This window comes from Lygodium microphyllum, chromosome 6 (genome assembly GCF_053477565.2).
Source record: "Lygodium microphyllum isolate KBCC chromosome 6, Lygodium_microphyllum_v1.1.10, whole genome shotgun sequence".
NCBI lineage: Eukaryota > Viridiplantae > Streptophyta > Polypodiopsida > Schizaeales > Lygodiaceae > Lygodium > Lygodium microphyllum.
This window is the reverse complement of record NC_141140.1, coordinates 158,614,431-158,627,334: the sequence shown is the minus strand read 5'-3', so window position 1 is coordinate 158,627,334 and position 12,904 is coordinate 158,614,431. Positions and strand designations below refer to the sequence as shown.

General features: G+C 39.5%; 1 protein-coding gene across 1 annotated transcript; it reads left to right on the top strand.

The window, feature by feature from the left end:
• Positions 1 to 8,483: 8,483 nt before the first annotated feature.
• On the top strand, positions 8,484 to 12,481 carry LOC148035335 (uncharacterized). Its single transcript, XM_087680335.1, has 8 exons — positions 8,484 to 9,664; positions 10,323 to 10,568; positions 10,679 to 10,744; positions 10,836 to 10,904; positions 11,106 to 11,180; positions 11,290 to 11,526; positions 11,644 to 11,731; positions 11,826 to 12,481. Exons 1-8 carry the CDS (start codon positions 8,813 to 8,815, stop codon positions 11,861 to 11,863), a joined length of 1,671 nt encoding a protein of 556 aa, XP_087536461.1. The 5' UTR covers positions 8,484 to 8,812; the 3' UTR covers positions 11,864 to 12,481.
• Positions 12,482 to 12,904: the final 423 nt, after the last annotated feature.

Here is a 12,904-nt window from a genome sequence, read left to right as displayed (position 1 = left end):
ATATTTAAACTAGGATCATTTGTATGGTGATTAATCATTTCCTTGAACTTAAAAAGAGGAGTTTACTAGATAGATAGAGTTATATCTAGTTAAAATCAATTAAAAAATGGTTGTTTTGTTAGTTCATGTATGTAGTAAAATTTATTTAGATTTTTTTACTAAATGGAAAAATTATGGTATTAAAATACTATTTAATTATTTGAAAAAGTAGTAAGTTATAAGGAATTGCTAACTAGCAATCTTTGCGATTTTGCTACTGAATCAAATAGCTACATCATAAATTTTCTAGATTGATTTTGCTATTTACTAAAGATTTTACTATATACATATCTAACAAAACTTCCACTTTTTATGAATTAAGACTTTTGCTAGATATGCTCTAAATTATCTAGTAAACTTCTTTTTTTTTTCAATATATAGCAAATGGTTTAGAGTTCCTCGTGAATGTAGCACAACCCTAAATATGTGACACACACAAAAGGGTGACTTCACCTATTTAGGGTTGTGCAACATTGTGACAATCCTCAAGCCACCTAATCCCAGCACTTGGTTTTGACGAGTGCAAGCAGAGCAGGATTTGTTGGCCAAACACGACATAGGTCCGGGGCAGCGAGACAATGGGTGATAGGAAGAGGAAGTCTACATGGCTATGTGGCAGTTTATGAAGCCATGCGAATGAAGAGGTGTGAACGGATTGGGGCTGGAGGCTGCATGGTTCATGCCTTGTATGTAATATTAGAGGAAAGGGGCCTTTGGAGTCTGATTGGAGGAGGGGCGGGGTGTGGCGTGGGACCCCCCCCCCCCCCCCCGGGCCGGGCGCCACACCGCAAAGAATCTGATTAGTCTCCCCATTTTAAAAAAATTGATCTAGTTAGTTTTAATGGAGCAAATATCGAGATTATCGGCCAAATGATTTGTGAAAAAGCAGCACGTCGGATAAGAAAGGAGGCGCCATTCGGCAGAGCTTTGTCGTGCGCTGTCGCCACGTGGACCCCTGCCAGTGGGCAGCACGATTCGTATAGGGCCCACAGAGCACGTGATGCGAGGTCGGAGCAGGCAATGGGAAGCTGCCACGCACGAAGCAAGCGGCATGCGGGAGATTCCTCGTGCCATGTCAGCAGGGCGCCGTATCCTTGACCCCACCCAATTGAACCAATAGGGAGTGCCGGCTCCAACGTGGCCCTGGTGTGCAATATAATATATATATATTATATAGCAAAAACAACAATAGAATATCCACATAATACAGCAATAAATTATCTACATACATTTTGCTCTGACGCTTCTCATTAATGGATTACTCCTCCCTATCTTTGGTGGAGAGTAGAGTGGTGTCCCATATATAGATAGCCTCAAAACATTTGATATTATATTACAACATCTTTAATAATAACAATATATATTTCTTGGTTCCTTTTGCGCTCTCTCTCCCCGGCCCCTCTCTAGGGATGTCTCTTGTAGGTGTGTGTCCCCCCTATCGACCGTCCTTGCTCTGCCAAAAGTTCCTTTGTCATATTCACATATATTGCCTTGAAGGTGCTAGGTTCATCCAACATTGTACACATCAACATGCATGTACCTTCAAAGTAACTTGCAAGTGAGTATTAAAGAATAAATATATGTACATTTACAAAAAGATGGCTTTCATGCTCACTTTGAGCTCTTAAAGCTTTTACCGTACAACAACAGCAACACTAGAGCTACTCTTAATAGACCTCGTAACCTTAGAGTGGCTTCCCATGGGCCCTTTTTAAAAGAGTCATAACGCAAAACAAACATTGCAACCATAGCTTTTCCATGCAAGGGAGAAGACACGATGTTAAAGGTCATATCTACCTTTAAGTAGCCTACTATCGTCCCTATTTGTGCATTTACTAGTTGTAGGCAATGAACGGCGCCTCTAATGATCAATGAAGGTTTTGTACCTCTTGCATATTTGCAAGAGCTACAAAACGCACAAAACATGTCTAAAATTCTTGGCCCTTGGCTAGTTTTGGTGTTCAGGTGTTTCAAAAAGGACCTGCAAGAAGCCCCCTCTTAGAAGCTTCCTCTACATACTTCTCGAAAAAGTCAACCAACGTTGCTACCACTGCAGTACAAAAAAAAGAAGAAACCTTGCAAATGAGTGCACCCTATAGCTTTCGACCTTTCACATCCAGCAACAAATTTAATTATGACTTCCTATCATCCAAAATACTTCTGCAATGCAGCAATGCACAATTGTACACGACAAACCTCCGTACATGTGAGGACTTCATCACATCTCATGTGTTTTCAAAACAAGACTTCTAAATGCAATTTTACATCCTGCTTAACAAAAGCCCCAAACATAAACATATTAGTGACCAAATAGGGCTTTGGCCTCGAGAGTCCTATTCAAAAGGGCACCGGCAAGACTCCATCCACACATGTTTACCCAAGAGCCCAAAGAGACTCCACCGGATGCCCATATAGTAATGTGTTGCTTTGTTGAATATTTAATTTACAGGGTTGATACAACTAAGTTGCAAAGTTCAAACAAGCCACATTCTTGCCAAGCTGAAGAACACTCTGAGTATATGGTCCCCTAGCAAAGATGAATAGATTAGGTATACAACAAATTTTAGCATTTTCTCCATCTCTTATGATTATGGTACTAGAAGAATGCACCACTTCCCCTTCCTTTTCTTATCAGGAAAGAAGAGAACAATATGACATAATGTCTTTCCTGAGAGTTTGAGATCCAAGCTTGCTATAATACTCCCTCTTTCATATCTCAATGAATTGCAAGCAACACCTTCATATAGAAATTGTATTGGACACTAGGAGAGCATTAAAGTTGGTCCGCACACATGAAAAGCTTTTGTAAGCAAGGTACATTAAATATAGCATCAATCTTAGTGTTTCAATCAATTTGTACTAAAGGCTATGCCATTATCTTTAGGACAATCATTGTTTATATAACTTTGGATTTTAGCAAACTCAAGGCTTCAAAGAGTGCTATGAACAAGAAAATCTTTTTTTTTTATCATGAGGGAGAAACCTTGGGTATGTTACTAATAAAAGATAAGCTTCAAATTGGAAAAGTTTCTAATGCTTGGAACAACTATTTATTCTTTGGCCACAAAAGATCAAATGTTCTAGACCCTTTATTCTTTGTAGCACTTGATTGGATGCATAGAGATGACCTTCAACTAAGAAAAGCTTAAGAAACAATTGACAAGCTTTCATATTCATGCGATTTTCTTGTTTAGAGTTGAAGGAACAGGTCAATTTTGATCAACTACACAAAAAACAAAATCATATACACAAAAAACAAAATCATAGACACTACGTTAAGTTAAAACTCTTAAATCATTACATTAAATCTCTTTTGTGATGACTTATTTGTTGATAATCAAAACCAAGTTAAGCTTTCATAGTGATTCACCCATGGGTAGTATGTTGGACACTTTAGAATGAGCTTGCTTGGCTTTTCAGTTTACATGTCAAATCGCCAACATGGTGAGCTTGATATTTAGAGGATTTTTCAACATAAATATCCTTATTGAAGTCAAGATGATGATAATGTCCCTTGAACATGGTCTTCTTCACCATTAGAGAAACCTAAAGTATAGCTCTTGAAAAAAGTTCATCTAAGAAATAAAATTGAATTGATGGTTAAATCAAAGACAGTTCAAAGGGGGCCATAAGTTTCCTCGAACCTTGTGTCATGGCACAACTTACAAGGATTTTAGAAACAAGTCATTGCTTATCCTTATTCGAGTAGCTAATCTAGTCATAATATTCTATTTCATGCAATGAAAAGAGCACCAACCTTTCCCTAGTTGTGATTGTGAGGAAGAAAGATTGCCTCTCATACAATTAAAGATATTATGAGGACGACATAAAAACGTAGTTTCAACCTTAGCATAAGAGGACTGACTACATACATTTTCTCTTATTATAACATATTCTCCTAACTACACATCGAACATATCACAATCACTATGACCTTAGGAATAAAGAAGCATAAGAAGCTGTGAAGATAATGACAGTAGTTATATTAAATGAGAATATTAAAAAGGCAGATATGTATAGATTAATTTGGACCTTTCGTATTGTTATGCCTTTTCTAGGCAAATTTCTCTAAGAACATGCCCAAAAGAAAGGGCATTCCCTTGTTGATTAGTGTTTTGCTATGCTACTAAGAGAGTTCAATTTCCTAAAGCATGAATATTAAATAACCACTTGTAATAATGTAGTATTTTATTGTAAGCTACTAGTTTCAATACAAAAAAGGTGCACATCATGAGATTTCAAAGGCCCCTCTTCGTCAAAGGATCGGCTTCTATGCATCATAGTTGCCTTCACCTGCTTGAAAATTTTGCTTTGTCGATTTCATAATCGACTCAAGCTCATAGAAGTCAATTTTAGACTTCACTTCTCTTTAATATTTACTCCAATACCATTCAACCATATTTGTTAATACAACAACCCCTTCATGTACCTGTCAATCACGTCTTTGTGATTGAAAAGAAATGTAAGTTTGCATGAGAAAAATGTGTTTACTGTTGCAGACACACACATACACAAACATCCATGCACAAATTGTAAACATGTACTTAGCATACTCACCATTATATCATGAGGTTTTCCTTAGAGATGTCTCTTTATCCATACTTGGATTCATTGGAGAGGTTGCCAATCTTGTCCATCCTCCCTAAACTAGTCTAACTTGTAGAAAACCGCTTGAGATGAAGAATTTATATTATAGAGGTAAGACTTAGAATAATTTGACTTAAATCAAGTACATGCCAATTGATTATGCACTAATGTGTACTGTGTATATTGAAAGCCAAAGGTGCCATAGAGAGACCACATATCAATAATCAAATAAGGACAATTTTGGAATGACATCTCATAACATAATAATTTGAGTAGAATTAAGTATGTGCCATTTAATTATGCACTAAGGTGCAATATCTATATCGAAAGCCAAATGCATCATAGACATACCACTTATGATAGCACAAACATGGGAGGATAGTTAAATAGGTAGAGAGAGTTTCTTCTTAAGCCATGCAACTAGAGAAAAGTCGCAACAATGAGTACATACACATGCACATTCTATATTATCATTTTCCCTCTCCAACAACATGTATGCATTGTCAACAAGTGGCAACTCAATTGGAGGGTAGGTGTGTAAGTTTCATTTGATTGCTAGTTCGCATCCTGTAACAATTGGCTCCATGGTGGCACTTGAATCCTTGGGATTAATTTGGCCCTCCGGGTGATTGGGTGACATCCCAAATTATTAAAGAAAGATTGTGTATTGGCATGACAACAACAATGACATGTATGCCCTCACCAATGACATCGGATCTACAATTCTCTTTATGTTCAACCTTTCCAAGATAGCTCATGGTACTTTGCCAATTCACCCTCCAACTATCCCAAATATCACACAAAAATAGAGCCTTCCTACATTCTACCCTATTTTTTCATCTCCTTGCTCATTATTTCCAACCACATTACCGTTCAACCTCAACAATAAGGGAGCTCATGAAACCTTATTGACTTATCCACTAACTATCACTAATGTTAACAACTCACCAAAGAGTGCACAAAAATAGACCCTTCCTAGGTTGTGTGGCTTTCACTTTTTTTTTCTAATACATGTTATTTGTATTAAAAATGATGGCAAGTATAGTTAGACTAAACTTATAGGTCAATTATTTTGGAACTTTACCAAGCTCTATAGCTTAGTAATAAAGCAATACTCCCTTTCACTTGATCAATAACAAGAGTTAATCACCCACTAAGAAAAGAGTGGTAAATTTTCTAAACCCTATAAAGAGCCTTTAACCCTTCTTCTTCATAATCACATTTTCATTGTTGAACTAACATATTGATATTTCAAGGTATTCACTTGATAAGAAACAATCAATGTACATGTCAATTTTTGACAATGTCTCTTCAACAATATAAGGCTCCAAACTTAACTCACAAGAAGCTATCAAAGTTTCGATCATTACAATAAAGTTTGTCAATGATGTCGACGCCATTTAAAAAAGATAATACATGAGCCTTACATAAGCATAGTTGGCAAATTGCCTTCACTTGATGTAGAATGTTAAGATCCTAGATCTAACATGGACTTAAAAACTTGTAAATTTCATGCTAAGCAGACATGTAGAGACAAGGAACCTCTTTATGTTCAATCTTTCCAAAATAGATACTTAAAAAAAAATAATTTGCAAATAAAAGCAAGTAAGTTTCATTCATGAGTAACCAAATGAGTTAATGGGGCAACCCCCCAAAGTGCACTTTTTAAAGCTTGGTATTCGACTATGGCTTTCAAAGGGCTCATTACACCATATTAATAACATAGATAAAACACTAATTTATCTTAGTTCCAAAGTTTTCACACTTGGAACTTTGTTCAGAGTACACAAAATGCAACCTTGGTTAATACGTCCCATTTTTGCACTGTAACCTATCACATTCAATAAAGCTTTTGTGTTCACATCATACACACAAATTTCAAGCATCCTAGGGTCAAATCTTTTCATTAAAAAGAAAAATCCATTTTGTCTATTATTTGGCTAATAAGATTGGTTAATTTTAGATGGATGCTTAGTTTTGTTTTCACAGCTTCTAGGCAATTATGATTTTAACCACCCTAAAAAGTTCATGATAGCCTTCGAATTGCAAATCTCTTATCCACAAAAATAGATGCAAAAATAACCTAATGCAAAGGTCCTTATTGATTCATGGTACTAATGTAAGATAATTCATGCCCAGTTATGGATATGTTTACCAATACTATTAGAAGTGTTATGATAGTTGCCACTCGAGTTTTAAACTAGGATTGAAAGTTGAACTAACAATATACAATCACAAGTTAAATAGCTCTGTACTAAATGACTGTAGTGTGGTAGCACCTAATACCTATTTTGAAGGCTCGATTGGGGTAAGTTCTCCATGAGCAACATTGTTAAAATGCAATATGTAATTTATTTGTTCTATATGATATGGAAAATTTACTGGAAAAACAGAAGAAGGTAGGAGTTACTCTTTTGCTACCACAAAGAAAACATAAACCACCAAAGTTATAAGGAAATATGAAACTACTAATAAAAGTATGAATTCACTTTAAATTTCCATACTACATAGCTAGGTCATGTATTTGGCAAGCATTGGGGTAGATTTCATCGTGTGGTGTATATCTACTTTGAACAAAGATACAAAGCATCTCTATTTTCAAGTTTAGGTTTGTCAAATCCAAAAGAAACACGTATACTAGCACACACATCAATTTCTTAGCTCATACAAGAGAATTAACTTTGCAAGTTGGAACATATCCCATATTACATTGTAAGTGAGTGGGCGATAGGTTTTAGCTTTGTGCCCCCGAAACAATATTTGGAAATAGATCTAATCAAATGAATCTAATTACTCTCAATATAGCACAATTCATTTTATGATGACCTTGCCTTTATTTTTGTTAGCATTACATGCAATTATGGCATGGTATATAATAGTTGAGGTGCACTCTTGGTTAGAGCGATACAAGTACTTCAAATTAACTAAAGCCCACTAGCTCAAGGTGTATACACATATACACATATGTTGCACGCACGCATGCACGCACGCACGCACGCACGCACGCACGCACGCACGCACGCACGCACGCACACACACACACACACACACACACACACACACACACACACACACACACACACACACACACACACGAATTAACTTTTATCCCTTTCCCTCTTTGTCTCCTTGATTTCATTTCTTTTTCAAAGCTCTTCTTCTATGTGTGTGTGTGTGTGTGTGTGTTCAGCTTGTATGCAATGCACACAAGCACCTATAGGGGCTCCTTTAGGGCATTGCTTCTATGCACTCTTATGCACCCTTGTTTTCTTATCCACCAACTCAGAAAAAAGAAAAGAGTGTTAATTGGATGCTGTGGTCCACTTGCCTCCTTGATGACTTAGATTTGCTAGAGTTTCACACTTGGCCTCTTTGGCACTTATCAATAATGGAACCTATCTTACTACATCCGATTTCTTGATCTAACTTGACTTGTTGATATGCCCATGACTCCAAAGCCATGGGAGATTGCCTTCCTTCCACATTGCATGCAAGCTCATCTCTCTCATTCGTTCAAAATTGACATGGTAAAAAGGTCACTTTTTCGTATGGACAAGAGGGCAAGACTTGCCTTGATAAGGCATAGTGTGATTACACTCATAATATGGTCCATTAGTGCCACGTGTCAATGAGCTAGAGGTGTATTTGAGGTGGTAGTTGGAAGATGGGTGGGGGGGGGGGATGGAGTATGTTGGATCCCACGTGTCTTTGCTTGGCTTTAAACAAGCATTGGCCCTTGGATTCTTGTGGCCCAATGCTTACAACACATCAAATGCGATGGGGATAAAATCATGTTGGGGGAGGAGGTTAAGAAGGGTGGATATGGGGATAAAATCGTAGCTTGAAGGAAGGAAAAAGGATATAGAAATATTGGATTTGATGGGCAGGGCCCAGAACCCCAATGGGGGTTCTCACTATTTTTGACTACTGTGTGGCAAGTGGGACTGAGAAAGAGAGAAGAGAGAGAGAGAGAGGGGGGCTCCAAGATATTCATCGTATACAGTTGCATTGTTGCATCGGATACAAGCCATTCTGATATCCGAAGGTTCAAGGAATTATAAGGTAGCAGGGGAAAGGAGGGTGCAGAGGCTTGCCTGTAGGTCTCTCTCTCTCCATCTCTCTGTATCTTTCCATCTGTGTGTCTCCCTTTTCCCCCAAATTTCCTCTTCCCGGCTCTCTCACATTAATGGCTTCCTCCCTTTCCCCTGTTGGATTCCCCCAGCAGCAGTTCATGCCCCCCTCCGACTACCCCCCAAGCTTTCCAGAAGAGCTCTGGAGCCGCCCCCCGGAGCTTTCCCCATTGGGCAGCCTGCCCCCTTTCCCAATCCGGCAGCCCCTGCCCCCCTTCGCAGCTCACGACCTGGACATCCTCGAGCACCCCTTCTCCGCCCCTGTCCTGTCCATGGACATGGCCGACGATGCCTGCCTGAAAGAGATTGTGGGCAAATTGCCCACCTCCCTCCCACTGCCCATGTCTCTGGACCCACCAAGGCTCCACGGCGCAAATATGGTCCAAAGTGTGGGGAATTGGATCACTCCTACTGGCACACAGGGCGCTCAGAACAATGCTGGCCTCGCGCAGAGCAGTGCCGGCTTCACCTCCCTTGCCAATTTCTCTGCTGATCCTGGTTTTATTGAGAGAGCAGCCAAATTCTCCTCTTTTGTCTCACAGCAGGGCACAGACATGCACAATCAGACTGACATCAAAGGAAGGAGCAGATTGCCAATTGAGAGAATGACAAATAGCTGGATGAGAACACCTCCCGTGGCCATGGACTTCTCTCCAAGAGAACACAGTGCTGAAGCTAAGACTGACCAATCTGGCATTACCTCCCGATCTCGCACGCCCACCAGTATGAGTGGACCAGGCCCTCAGAAGGACTGCACATCATCATCTGATCACACATTCAGAACTCAAGCTCAGGAGGGTTCAACGACTTGTGATCAAGGTGGCAGCTCCTTGGCTTCTAATGCACTTACACGGGTCCCGACCACGTGCAAGAAGAAGAGAGTTGCATCCAAAACTGAAGGGGCTAAGGTAAGGACTTCCTTCCATTGGTGAATAAGTACTACGTGTGGCAGTCTCTGAAACTACTGAGTTGATGGCATTTAGTGGGTGCTTTTATCTTCCAATGGATGCTAGTCTCCAGGAGAAATGATGTGATGGGTCCATGATTATCACTGGGTGTTGATCTCTGTACATTGTGATCTGATGTCATTTTGATGCCCCTGAACTTTGAAGTGAGAAATGCAGATTTTGTCGCTCTATCTTTTGAATGTTATGATCTTAAGAGATTGTGATTGACGATCTTGGGCTTGTAAGGGGCGGGTCAAGTCGTAAGGATGAAATTTTCCTGGTGGTGTCTCACAATGTCTGTTGTTTTCCTGATTCATGGTTATGATGGTTCTGGCGAATGTTTGAGATGATGTCAGGGATACTTACATGGGCAAGGGACGCTCATAACAGGGAGTACAAAGATGGGATGCCAGCTTTTATTTGATTTCGTGTGCATGACAGCCGTGTAGATTATTGTTTCTGGTAGTGACATAGGATTTGATGTGGACTCTATGTACATAATGAGTAGATGCATGTCACTTGTATACGTGCATCATTCACACATTTCCCTTGCAAGTCTTAATGTTGTCTTTTTCTTCTTGGAGCTGAAATAAATGCGGATTGGGTGGTTTTTGGTCAGGACATTGACATGGATGAAGTCAGTGCTAAGCGTTCGAAGAGTGGGGATTGTGCTATGGATGCAGTGGAGAAAGTACCAAAGCCACAGCACAGTGGCGCCACCAGTGGAAACTCTGATGCTTCTACTCAGAAAACCTCCAAGGAATCTGCAAAAGTTTCAGATGTGGAACAGCCTCCAAAGCCAGACTATGTTCATGTACGGGCCAGGAGGGGCCAAGCAACAGACAGCCACAGTCTAGCTGAGAGAGTAGGTTCACCAATCTATGCTGCCTGCACAGACCTCAAAGCTGGCATTTTGGTAGCTGATAGGTTGACGAACAGGATACTGATCATTTCTGCATCATGTTCTCTAATCAGGTCAGGAGAGAGAAGATCAGTGAGAGAATGAAGTACCTGCAAGATCTTGTTCCTGGCTGCAGCAAGGTCTAAATTGCAATTTTTAGGTTTCTCAAATGTCTATAAGTATAGAGTTTGGAAGCTTTTCCTAACATGGAAGCTATGGTGGTAGTCTCAGGTAACTGGCAAAGCTGTGATGCTGGATGAGATCATCAATTATGTTCAATCCCTGCAGAGGCAAGTAGAGGTAATAGACAAGTGAGATTTGCTAAGTTCTACACTTGAAGTATGGCAGCTTCTAGTTATGTCGCTATGTCTTATTGAGCTGAAGTTTTAATTTGTTTTCCCAAGAAAAATTTACATAGTTTTGCCTTGTCTTGTTGAGTTAAAACTTTTACGAGGTCCACCTTATTTTTCAATCGTATTGAATTGAGGAAATACAATGCAGTTTTTGTCCATGAAGTTAGCTGCGGTGTATCCAGCCAGGATGGATATCAGCCTTGAAACTCTTCTGGGCAAAGAGGTATAAATGACTGTATAAGTCACTGACATATGGAAAGATGATATTGTCAGAGTAGGAAGGTCAAAAGTGTGCCACATTGATGAACATTGATTTACTGACTTCAATGCAGGACATAATCCCACAGAAGCCATTAGTATCCAAGGCGATGGATGTGTCCTTTGCTGCAGACAACAATAGCTCATACTCTTTAATGCAGTATCAGCGGCTTCTTGCTCCACAGTTGCAAGAACCCATTTCATGTAGTGCCCCTGTTGATGTACATCCGTTTCCAGCAGCAACAGATGCGCTTTCACAGACATTTAGTGGTTTGGCTTCTATGGACACTTATGGAGACTGTATCTCACAGGTTTGAACTCACTGACTGCGTTCTCCCACTTATTTGATGCTGATAGACATTAAATCAAGTGTGCATCTTCAAATTTCACCAAGCCATAAATATAAATAATGTGAACTCATGTTGCAGGTGTCACAAACATGGGAGGATGAGCTGCAAAATGCTATACATAGGAGCTTTGCACAACAAACTCCTTTAACATCGTCGAGCCTTCAAGGTGATTTTGAGTTCTTTCTTGATGAAACGTAACGATCTGATCTATAATTGTGGAGCTTTTGAACTCCTATAACAATGTTCATTCTTGGCAACAGGTCCATTAATTTCTGGCCAAATGAAGGTTGAACTGTAGAAAGGGTGCTCCTTGGCGTATCAATGGATTCACCACTGACCAAATTCTTTATGAAAAGAGAGGCCTTTATCCCTCGGTTAATTTTGATAAGATGGGACTTGTCACAAACATGTGATATTCCCAATCGATTCTTTGTTAGCTATCCGTGTTGTATAGTTACATAGTTACAAAAGAGTGTAATATTTTTTTGATGGAAATACAAACAGAAATTTTGGCACTTAAATATGGTGGTAGCGAGTCTGGAATAAAGATGTATGGCGGTGATGAAATCATAAGGAGCTGCAAAATTGACTCGATTGATCCTCAGTAAGATCTCAGTCCTGTCAGGAGAGAACTCGAACAAGGTCTAGGTCCTTTTCCTATTCATAGCAGCACTTCAATGTTGCTCATCTCAGTAACACTTTTTTGATGTGTTGTATATACAATCTTAGAAAGAGAAACAGTTATTCTCTCATGATTTCTACAGAAGACTGATGATACATATGCATGACAAAACTTTGCCGTGGGATCAAATCATGAAAGAAAAGAAAATGCAGAACAGATCTGGGCAACTGTTCTTTAAGCTCTGCTGGTGCTGGAATTGTCTAAACTACGACCTAGTGCTCACCTTAATATAATCTTTTTGCTCTAGAAGCTTTCTTCAAGGGTATTAGTTCAGCCACTGTGCAGAAGATAATCTTTATACTGGGAAAATGTGGCACTTGGCAGTGGCTGCACTTTGTGTACACGCTCAGGTGAATAGGATCCGCTAGAGTTTGGGAGAAGATGTGTTTTGTTTCATTCTAGAACCAAGTCTGAATGTGAAAGGTGACAGATTAGTAAGGTGGGTGCCATGTTCAAGAAAAGTGACCATGTTGAGGGAAAATGATGGTCTAGGAGTTGGATTTAGGATTTGTGGAGTATCAAGATAGGTTGTGTGAGATTTGAGCTTACAAGTTAAAGCTGCTCTAGTTCAAGCAGACAGCAGCAAGATCCCTGGTATCAGCAGCCCCATTGCTATAGCAACGTTTGAGGGAAGGAAAACCACAACGTAAACATGTC

Bases quoted from the DNA above. Each gene is read 5' to 3' on its own strand.
- LOC148035335 (XM_087680335.1), top strand. From the start codon at position 8,813: ATGGCTTCCTCCCTTTCCCCTGTTGGATTCCCCCAGCAGCAGTTCATG. The intron at 9,665-10,322 runs GTAAGGACTTCC...GTTTTTGGTCAG, and splicing joins CCAAAACTGAAGGGGCTAAG to GACATTGACATGGATGAAGT. The intron at 10,569-10,678 runs GTAGGTTCACCA...TTCTCTAATCAG, and splicing joins GCCACAGTCTAGCTGAGAGA to GTCAGGAGAGAGAAGATCAG.